The 10,901-nt window shown below is 49.8% G+C and overlaps 1 protein-coding gene across 1 annotated transcript in view; it reads right to left on the reverse strand.

Moving 5' to 3' along the window:
* Window positions 1-10,895, reverse strand: part of Foxk1 (forkhead box K1) — an 83,819-nt gene extending 72,924 nt beyond the window's left edge. The window contains exon 1 of the mRNA XM_008851384.3: window positions 10,500-10,895. Coding sequence (XP_008849606.1) covers window positions 10,500-10,708 — 209 coding nt within the window. The 5' untranslated portion in view covers window positions 10,709-10,895. The remainder of the gene's footprint in view (window positions 1-10,499) is intronic.
* Between the last annotated feature and the right edge of the window lie 6 nt (window positions 10,896-10,901).

Consider the following 10,901-nt stretch of genomic DNA (forward strand, 5'->3'; position numbering starts at 1 on the left):
ATGCTGGTTGTGGTGGTACACACCTGTAATCCAGGCACTCAGGAGGTAGAGGCAGGAGAGCAGGAGTTCAAGATCATCCTCAGCTACATAAGGAGCTGGAGGCTAGCCTGGGCTACATGAGACACTTTCCCAGCAAAACAAAATTCTATAAAAAAATCTGTTCCTTGATTGATAGACCCAAAGCCTTCAGTGTGAACTGCATACCTCAAAGGTACACCATATTTTTTTTAATGTTTTACCTGCATGTATGTAAGTGTGCCACCTGCATGCAGTGCTGTGGATCCCCTGGAACTGGAGTTACAGTCATAGACTTCAATGAGAGTGCTGGGAACCGAACCCAGGTCCTCTGGAAAAGCAGCCAATGCTCTTAACTGTGGCGCCGTCTCTCTAGTCCCTGTGCATCATATTTTCAGCATAGATCCCCACAAACCTTTTGTTTGTTTTCAGTTGTTTTCATTTGTTTGTTTGTCTTGAGACAAGGTATGATGAAGCCCATGCCAGCCTTGAACTCACTATGTAGTCAAGACAGACTTTGAGCTCCTGATCCTCCTGCCTCTGCCTCCAGAGTGCTGAGATTATAGGTGTGCAACAGCACGCCCAGTTCATGGGGTGCAAAAGAGGTTGTACCCAAGCCCTTTCTGCATGCTAGGCAAGCACTCTACCAACTGAGCACCATCATAGGTCCCCACATAGACCATTTGAAAGTACCGTTGTAACCAACCAGTTCACAGTGTAACAGAACATGCCTGATACACAACAGGCTTCTCCCAACCCACAGAAAGAAAGCTTTACTTGGACGAGACAACATTTTTCTGGTCCTGTCTAGGGAACTATCCAGGCAGCAGCTCCCTTTCTACCTCTCAGCATGCTGTAGTCTAGCCCTCCTCCACTTTACCCCAACAATCACCCCACCCCATGCCCTTCCTCAGGTTTTTCACCTGAATCTTCCACACTCCAGTCCCAGGACCAATATGACTGTCTCCTCTACCATGGGGCTTCTGCAGCTCTCTCTGGCACTCTTCCCTACTGTGCCACCTGGGTTCCCTCCAGGCAGAGACTGAATGGGCAAAGCCCTAGCTCCTATACCTTCCAGCTCTGACCCCTGGAAAGAGCCTGACCTGACACCCTCTCCTCTCCCAAGGGCAAATGAGGCTGAGTACTGACACCCACTGCTGCCCAGCCTGCTCTGACCCAGTCACTTCCTACAGACTGGGGAGGAGAGGGATCAGGGTGGAGGACCCCAGGAAAAGAAGAATTCACAGAGACCAGCCCTAGAGATGCTGGGCAGTGGGAAGAAGTCAGAGGAGTTGCCTGTCTTTATTTGTTTGTTTGCTTTTTCTTTTATCTTTTTTTGAGACGGGGGTCTCACTGTAGCCCCAACTAACCTGGAGCTCAACATGTAGACCAGGTTGGCCTCCATCTCACAGAGATCTGCGTGCCTCTGCCTTCTGAGTGCTGGGATTAAAGGTGTGCAACACCACCCTCTGCTCTGTCTTTTATAAGGCAGGTATTTTCCAATGGATTTCAAAGTTATGTCCAGACACTGAGCCACAGTTGCTCAATGGCTAGTAAGTAATTGGATACTGTCAAACTGACCAGCTGGAAACAGAAAGGAGGAACTATGCTATGTATCTTGTCATTGGGTCTGAAGTTAGTTCCTTATGTAGCCACATGGTGGTTACAACTGGTTACATTGTATCACCTTATAACTCTAACAGCCCTATTGGAACATCCACCAACCACCCTGCTTAACCATTAAATCAACAATCAGCCCTGCTTCCGAGTATCTGATGCTGGTGGGGAAACAAAACAAAGTAAGTCCCAGTATGATAAATCCAGGGGCTCAGGCAACGGCAGTCAAAAGCTGCTAACATCATTCTGGAGCACATCTGTCATCCCAGCACTTGGAAGTGGAGGCAGGGGGATCAGGAGTTTGAGGTTAGCCTGGGTCATTCAATGAGTTCAAGGCCAACAAAAAACAAGAAGAGGGGGTGGGGTAATTCTTCAGGGGGAATAGCTTGATAAAGCCAAACAAACATGAGGACAAGGAGTTCAGTCCTCAGAACTCATGCAAAAAGCTAGACCAAGTGGCATACGCTTGTATGCTCTAGGGAAGTAGAGATGGACTCCTTGGGCAGCTGGACCAGTCTACCTGGTGAGCTCCAGGTTCTGGGAGAAAAACAAGGGCCGAGCATGGTAGCAAACAGCTTTAATTCCAGCACTTGGGAGGCAGAGACAGGCAGATCTCTGTGAGTTTGAGGCAAGCCTGGTCTACATAGTGAGTTCCAGAATAGCACCAGGGTTACATAGTGAGACCCTGTCTCAAGAAACCAAAACAAAACAAAATAAAACAAATAAGGAGGACAGCTCCTGAGGAACGGCACTGAGATTGTCCTCTGGCCTCCACAAACACCTGTGCATGGGACCCCCCCCCCCCACATTATAAAAGACAGTTTTGCTCTACCTAACACCACCTAAGAAGCAACTCTGGCCCCAAAAGAAGAAAAGATAAAAATCAAACTGGAATTTGATCCAATCTCTAGGACCAACACCCATTTACAGGAATGACAGAGGGATTTGCTAAACACATGTCTCTGGAATTCAATCTGTAATCAGAGCTGTGGGAACCTGTTGGCGACAAATGACCCTGTTCCTTCAATGAATAAATGAGAGAGAGAGAGAGAGAGAGAGAGAGAGAGAGAGAGAGAGAGAGAGAGAGAGACAGAGAGAGAGAGAGAGAGAGAGAGGGAGAGAGAGAGACAGAGAGGCGGAGAGAGACAGAGACAGAAAGACAGAAAGATTAAAAGATAGAAGATACATACCAGGGCTGGGGAGATGGCTCAGTTGATAAAGGTTTACTCTCCAAGCATGAGGACCTGAGTTCGATCCCCATAACCCACATAAAAAGCTGGGTATGGTGCCTTGTGCTTATAATCCCAGCACTGGAGAGGTTGAGACAGGAAGATTTCTGGGGCTTGCTGGCCAGACAGTCCAGCCTCACTGGTAAGCCTTGGGTCCCAATGAGAGACCCTGTTTCCAAGAAAAAGATAGATGGGGTGGGGGAGGGCTGGAGAGATGGATCAATGGTTAACATACTTGCCACTATTTCAGAGAACCAGAATTCGGTTTCTAGTACCTACATGGGGCAGCTTACAACTGCCTGTTAACTCCAGCTCCAGAGGATCTGACACCCTCTTCCAGCCACTGCATGCATGTAGCATATATAACACACAAACACATAAATAAAAAATCTTTAAAAAATGATGACAGCTCTTGAAAAATAATACTCAAGGTTGATCTACAGAGAGAGAGAGAGAGAGAGAGAGAGAGAGAGAGAGCACAGTCAGCCAGCCTCTGTGCCTGGACCTTCTTTGGACTTTGATTCAAGCAAATGCAGGGTGTGAAATCAGCATCCTGAGGCAGTGTGGGATTCTGAGGGCTGCTGGCAGGAGGAACTTGCCATTCATTTCTTAGGTGAGATAATGCCACTGTGGTTAACCTTTTTAAAGGATCCTTATCTGTCATAGGGTAAAGTGACACCTGTGATTTGCTTCTAGAACCCTAACTGGGGACAGGAAGAAAGCTGAGTGGGAGGAGAAGGCAACAGCTTAGGCATAAGAAGGTGACTATGGATGCTGGGTGGGGACACACAGATGCTCCATACTCTACAGCTTTTATTTTCACTTTTTTTTTCTCTCAGCACTGGGGATAAAGCCCCCCACTGGCAGATATTAGATAGGTAGGAACTCAATCACTAAGCCTAGCTGGGGGATTCTAGGCAGGTACTCTACCACTGAGCCACACACCAATCCTCTTTCTACATTTTGAGACATGGGCTCATGAAGTTACCCAGGCGGGGCCTTGAACTCACTCACTCTGTACCTTGTGGAAACCTGTACTGGTGATCCTCCTTTCAGAGTCTCTGAGAACCTGGGCTCACAGGCCTGCACAATCAGGCCTGGGCCCATTACTCATTTGATGCTTGAATTTTGTCAATAATAAAATAGAGTGTGTTTTTTGTTTGCTTGTTTTGTTGCTGTTTTTTTTTTTTTCCTTTAAATGTTCATTTAGGCAGGGCATGGTTGTGCATGCCTTCAATCCTAGTAATCAGGAGGCAGATCTCTGAGTTCAAGGCCAACATGGTCTACATAGCAAGTTTCAGACAAGCTGGGGCTACAGGGAGACCCTGTTACAACAAAACAAAACAAAACAAAACAAAACAAAACAGAACAAAACAACAAAGAAAATGTTCATTACTCAAATGCAGAGAGCTGGGGATAGCTCAGTGCTGCAACTGTAGACTTTACAGGCACAGGGTCCTGAGTTTCATAGGGGATGGGGGGTGGTGCTGATTCCAAGGGACATCTAAAGTAAAATGAAGGCCCTCACAAACATTAACACTTGTGCTACCACAAACCAAAGTCTGATTTCATTGTAGCTATTAAGGCTTCCTACAAAGAGCTAGAGACAGGCAGCAAAGGAGGAGGAAGAGCTAAAAAGGGGGCCAAAATGGATCTTTCAAGTTTACCAGTCAATGCAAAATTAAGCGGTAAAAGGAAACATACAGACACCAACACAAAGACACACATATACCAATGCACACACACACACACACACACACACACACACACACACACGGACACATACACATATATACGCATATAGACTCAGACCCAGACACATACATTTAGACTTCAACCCAGGCACACAAACACACACAGATGCACACACAGGCTCTTTATGACCAAAGAAGCCCATCATATTTTAGGAAATCAAGTCAAATCTATAGTACTGGTTTTCTCCTATGGAAGTGGCAAGCTCACTCAGCCATTAATTTGTTCAGTGTACAAACCTAACAATCACTGTTACCTACTGCCCACCAATCCAGCACATTAGCTAACTGAAGCGGTCAGATTCTCAGTCCTGGTGTCAGGGACATCAGGGTCTAGAAGAAATGCTACCATTGCAGGTACCCAGGCCACCCAAGGAAAAGGCTGAATCAAATGCGAGGCACATGCTTGGCCTGGTGATGCAGGCCTATCAACCCAGCTACTCTGCAGGAAAATAGAAAGTTCAAGGCCTGCCCGGGCTACAGAGTAAGTTCAAGATAAGGCTGGATAACTTAGTAAGACCTTGACTTAAAATTTGAAAAATAAAAAAAGGGCCAGGGGTGGGGCCCAGTGGTGGAGCCCTGCCTAGAATCCCCCAGTGAGGGGCTGGGGGTGTGGCTCAGTAGTAGAGCACCTGCCTAGAATCCCCCATGAGGGTCTGGGGGCGTATGGCTCAGTGGTAGAGCCCCTGCCTAGAATCCCCCAGTGAGGGGCTGGGGTGTGGCTCAGTGGTAGAGCCCCTGCCTAGAATCCCCCAGTGAGGGGCTGGGGTGTGGCTCAGTGGTAGAGCACCTGCCTAGAATCCCCCAGTGAGGGGCTGGGGTGTGGCTCAGTGGTAGAGCCCCTGCCTAGAATCCCCCAGTGAGGGGCTGGGGTGTGGCTCAGTGGTAGAGCCCCTGCCTAGAATCCCCCAGTGAGGGGCTGGGGTGTGGCTCAGTGGTAGAGCCCCTGCCTAGAATCCCCCAGTGAGGGGCTGGGGTGTGGCTCAGTGGTAGAGCCCCTGCCTAGAATCCTCCAGTGAGGGGCTGGGGTGTGGCTCAGTGGTAGAGCACTTGCTTAGCATGTGCACAGAAGCGCACTCCTTCTGTCTGCCTGCCTGGCAGCTCTGAGTGGTTCTCCACTCTAGAATCAAACAACACATCCAAGGCCAGCTGTGCCAGGAGACTTTTTTTCCCCACCAATAATTAAAAGTGCTGAAGGTTTAAACAGATACTTCTAGTAACAGGGCTGAATTCTGGTGTCTCTTCTATGTGGGAGCCCTAGAGTATGGTGTGCACAAATGTCACCCGTATGGCTATTGCTGCTACCAATCCTGAGGGTGGGGAAGAAGGTGGTTGAAGATGGGGCTGCTTTGGGAATCGGTGTGGGTATCCAGGGATGAAACTGCCAAGTCTGGAGTCACTAGAGTCCAATGAAGGCAGATGCAGTCAAGTCAGTAAAATTCTAATTCTAGAGTGGTTGAACTTGCAACTTATAGTAAAGAAAACTAAAGCTCAATTTCTGCTTGGCTGTTTCTTTGAGACAGGGTTTTCCTATGTAGCCCAGGCTGGTGTCAAACTCATAATCTTCCTGCCTCGGCCTTCCAAGTACTGATATTTCGTATGTGTGTGCTATCACACAGAGTTTTGTAATTTTTTTTTTTTTTTGAGACAAAGTCTCATGTAGCCCAGACTGGCCTCAAACTCACTATGTAGCTGGGGATGACTTAGAACTTCTGATCCTCCTGCCTCCACCTCCTGTGTGCTGGGATGACAAGTGTGCATTACCATACCTGGTTCTTACAGTGCTGGGGGTAGAACCCAGGGCTTCATCCATAGTAGGCAAGCACTCTACCAACTGAGGCACAGTCCCAGATCTACCTCTTTTTCTTTTAGTTGCTATTATTTTAAAGACAGGGTCTCACGTAGCCCAGGCTTGCCTTGAATTTCATATATAGATGAGGCTGGCCCTGAATGCTTGATCTTCCTGTGTACACTTTCAAGTGCTGGGATGACAGGTATGTGCTATCATGCCTGCCCTGTAACCTCAAAGATTAGTGTCAAAACTGGCTAACAAAGCCCAAGGGAACAGACACAGCAAATACTGCCCATTATTTCTAAGTCACTAATGAATTTTCCATTGCACGGTAGCAAAAATGTATGCCTCAGAGGTGGTGAGATGACTCGATGGGTAAAGTGCTTGCTGTATAGCATGAGGGCCTGAATTCAGATCCCCAGCACCCACAGAAAAGCTGGGCACGGTATATGTACCTATGACCCCAGTGCTGGAGATGGTAAGACAGGAGGATCCCAGGGTTCGCTGACCAGCCAGTCTAGCGAAATCAGCAAAGTCCACGTTCAATGAAAGACCGTCTCAACAAATGATGTAGAGAGTAGGGGAGAAAGATACTTGAAGTCAACCTCTCACCTCCACCTGTGCAAACTGAGTTCTCTTTCTCTCTCTCTCAAACATACTAATGTGTGCCTCCAACTTCCTTGCTCTGAATCAATGGAATCTCTTGATTCTTTGCAACATGATGGTCCTAAGAACTCTGACCTCACTCTAAACCAGAACTTGACCTACCCTGTCGACATGTGTGACTGTTTCTTCTGGAACTCCCTAAAACCAAAAACAAACACAAGACCCCCCAGAACTGCTCAGCCTGCTAGCTGGCAGGCTTTTCAGACAGGACACCCACTTACTGGTTTTCCTTATGCACACTGTTCTGTCCCCCAACTGTTTACATCTCTGCCAACTAAGACCATGCTCAGAAGCACACCTAAAGTCAAACAAAGATATACAGCAGGGCTGGAGAGATGACTCAGGTAGAAACGGGCTTTGGGTCCTAAGTTTGATTCCCCAGAAACCACATTTAAAAAGCAGGGCACAGTGATATATGATTACAATCCTAATCCTTAGGCAGAGGAGACAGGAAGATCCCTGGGGCTTGTAGGCCAGTCAGCCTAGCTGAATCAGCAAGCTCTGGGTTCAGTGAGAGACCCTGTTCCAAAAAAACAAGGTGGAAAGTGGCTAAAGATGCCCAAGGTTGACTTTTGGCCTTCACATACACAACTGCACACACACACACACACACACTGCACAGCACAGCAGGGCAGAACCCTTGGCACATATTTAAAAGACCAACTTGGGCTGCGGGTGTGGCTTCATGGTAAATCGCTTTCCTAGTATTCATAAAGCCCCAGGTTCTATCCCCAGCACTGTAAAAATAAACAAGCAAACAAAATAAAAATAGAGCAATAACTCAGAGAGCGAGCAAATGTTCCCTGCCAGCTAGGTCACCATGCTCAGACACGCACCACTACACATGCCAGCTCCTCAGAGATAGATTTTGAAGTATTGACCCTCACCAATGTTAGTTCACAAATAATAGACTTGACCTATTCAGTGGATGAGCAGGACCCTGCAGGCTGAAACGTTTCCCATGGCTCAGAGACAATCCAGTGTAAAAGAAAACCGTATTCAAAATACACTAAGCAGGGCTGGGGAGATGGCTCAGTGGGTAAGAGCACTTGCTGTGCAAGCAAGAGGATATGAATTAGAATCGCCAGTGCCTATGCAAAAAGCCAGGAGTGGCTACGTGCTCCCATAACCCCTAGTGCTGTGGGGGAAAATATAAGAGGCTCACTGGGGCTTGCTGGCTGACAACCTAGCTCCAGGTTCACTTTGAGAACCTGTTCAAGGGAATAAGGTGGAAAGGGTGATACAGAGGGACACCCCTCCCCCCAAGGTCTCTTCCTCTGGCCCGAGTGCAAATATATTTATATATTTATAGTATATATATATATTTATACTTATATATGTACATTGAGCTGGATCCTGATCAGAAGTGGCTGGGACAAGAACCCTAAGAAGAGACCTGTACCTCAGAGTATTTCTAGAACCAGGTTGCAGGAAGGCTCAGAGGCCCCAGGGAAGCAGAGAGAGTGGTCGCCTGTCAGTGTCCCAAGCCCAGGAATGCATTTAACACCCAATGACTGAACAACTGTTCCTGGCAATCTGGTTTTTTCTTTCAGTGCTGGGGGATGGAACCCAGGGTCTTACTTGAACTAGATAAGCACTCTACCACTGAGCTGCAACCCCAGCCCTTGCATCCTGACTTTACAAGCAGTACACACCTTTCAGGTTTGGGAGATGAAAGTCACGTTCCCTCTCAACAGGATGAGTCACTGTAGGGGCTGAAAATTATTCAGGATGGTATCTGTAATGTGCCCAAACCTTAGCAAGGTGAAGAAGTTATAGAGTGAAGAACTCCAGACCTGGGAATGGCCCCAACTGAAAGCTCTACACTCACATTGCTTGTAAATAAAGTAATGAGACACAGTTCTGCCAGTGAAGCACAATGAAGGAACACCACCAGTGAGAGTCAGAAGCAATTACTGAATAGAAAAAGAAAGTACTGCGGAGGAAGCAATTAAACCTGACTTTCTCTTGGTGCACCATATCTTAAGGTCCTGGGGTGACACTAAGTATAGGCAGGTACTGAAACACCTCAGGGCAGTGTCCTGGAGGTTGAAAGACCAGCTAGAGACCTGTGTTTCCCACCATGTCCTGGGAGTGCTACACTGAGGCCCAGCACTTCCTGCCCCTCCCTGCGTAGCCTCTGCCTCCAGATCTGTCCCTAAGGCATGGACAGCAGCCCCCATACCCAGGGCAGCTCCCTGGACCACACCAGTGACCAGGAGGTGGGGAGCCCATCAGTCAGTCCATCCAGATCCAAGCCAAGGAAGTGACCACTGGGGTCCTGACCCATGGGAGTCAGGGATAGGAGTGTACCTGGGCTTTTTCAGACCAGTAAGAATCAGGAGTGACTACAGGGCCTTCAGGCCAAATGGAATCAGGATGGGGGTAGGTGACAGGGGAGGAGGAGGAGTAGTGGTAGTTCATGCTAGGTGGGGGGTCATGAAGCTGGAGTTTAGGCTGGGTAAGGTATGGGTCAGGGGTGACCCAAGGAGTCCAGATTGGCAGGATAAAGATAAGGGGTGAACTGTGGGTCTCAGATGACTTTAGGCATTTTGGTGTCAGGATTAGGGATGGTCTCAGGACTTTCAGATTGGGCTGGGAGGTGTAGGGGTCAAGAGTGATCCCAGGTGTTAAGACCAGATGGGGTCAGGGGATCCCAGGTAACCCTGGGGATTCAGAACAAAGGGGTGGAGATCAAAAGTAACCAGGAGAGAAGTGGGAGGGGGTGGAAACCAGATGGGGGGTGGGCTGGGGTTGGGTATATGTGTCAGGCAGTAGAGACGATCAGAGTGGACCCCAGTGTTTAGGTCATTAAGGTTTGGGTGACAGGAGGGTTTCAGACTGGGTGGGTTCTGGGTCAGGCCCCATCCGGGGGTCAGGGCCTATTGGGGTTGAGATCATAGTAACTTGGGGGATCAGACCTAGCTGGGTTGAGGTTGGGGCAACCAGAGGATTAGGGGTAGGCTGGGGGTAGGTCAAGATTGCTGGTAACCTAGGAGTCAGGCCTAACTGAATCAGGATTGGGATAACCAGGGGGTCATGGCTGGATAGGGTCCCGGTTGGGGGGGGGCGGTGACCAGGGGGTCAGGCTGAGTAGGGCCGTGATGGGGTAGGGGGGAAGGTAACCAGGGGGTCGGTCGAGGTGAGGTAAGGAGCAGGGGTAACCATGGGGTCAAATCGAGTGAAGTCGAGATGGGGGGGGTAACCAGGGGATTAGGCTGGGTGGGGTCGCGATCAAGGAGTGACCAGAGGATCAGGCCGAGTGGGGGTAGTGACCGGGGGTAACCAGGGGGTCAAACCGAGTGGGGTCACTACCGGGAGACGACCGGGGGGGGGCGTCAGGCCGGGTGAGGTCGCGATCTAAGAGGTGACCAGGGGGTTTGAGGCCAGGGCGGGAGCGGAGTGACCCGGGGCTGGCGCTGCACTCACTGTTGGGGCAGCTGCAGGGCTGGTGCTCCGCGCCTCTGGAAGGCCCCGTCCACGAAGACGCCGTTCTTCCCTAGGCAGCGCAGGTAGAAGTGAGGTTCCTGGAAGCTGAGCTGCAGGTGGCGCCGGGAGATGAAGCTGGACAGGCCCATGCTCAGGTCCACCGAGCCCTGCGATGAGTTGCGACCAATAGTGACGCTGGGCTGGCGCATGAGGAACTCGAACTCGCGGCCCTCCAGGCGCGCCAGGGCCGGCCCGGGGCTGTGGCGCACGGAGGCGGCGGCCGCGGCCACCAAGGCGGGCGCGGTGCTGGTGGCGGTGCTGGTGGCTGCTGGGACCGGGCCGGGGACAGCACTGGGGACCGCGGGCAGCACGGCTGGCCCGGGCTGAGGCTGTGCGGGCGCC

Source organism: Nannospalax galili, unplaced genomic scaffold, assembly GCF_000622305.1.
Source record: "Nannospalax galili isolate Female #2095 unplaced genomic scaffold, S.galili_v1.0 scaffold664, whole genome shotgun sequence".
Taxonomy (NCBI): domain Eukaryota; kingdom Metazoa; phylum Chordata; class Mammalia; order Rodentia; family Spalacidae; genus Nannospalax; species Nannospalax galili.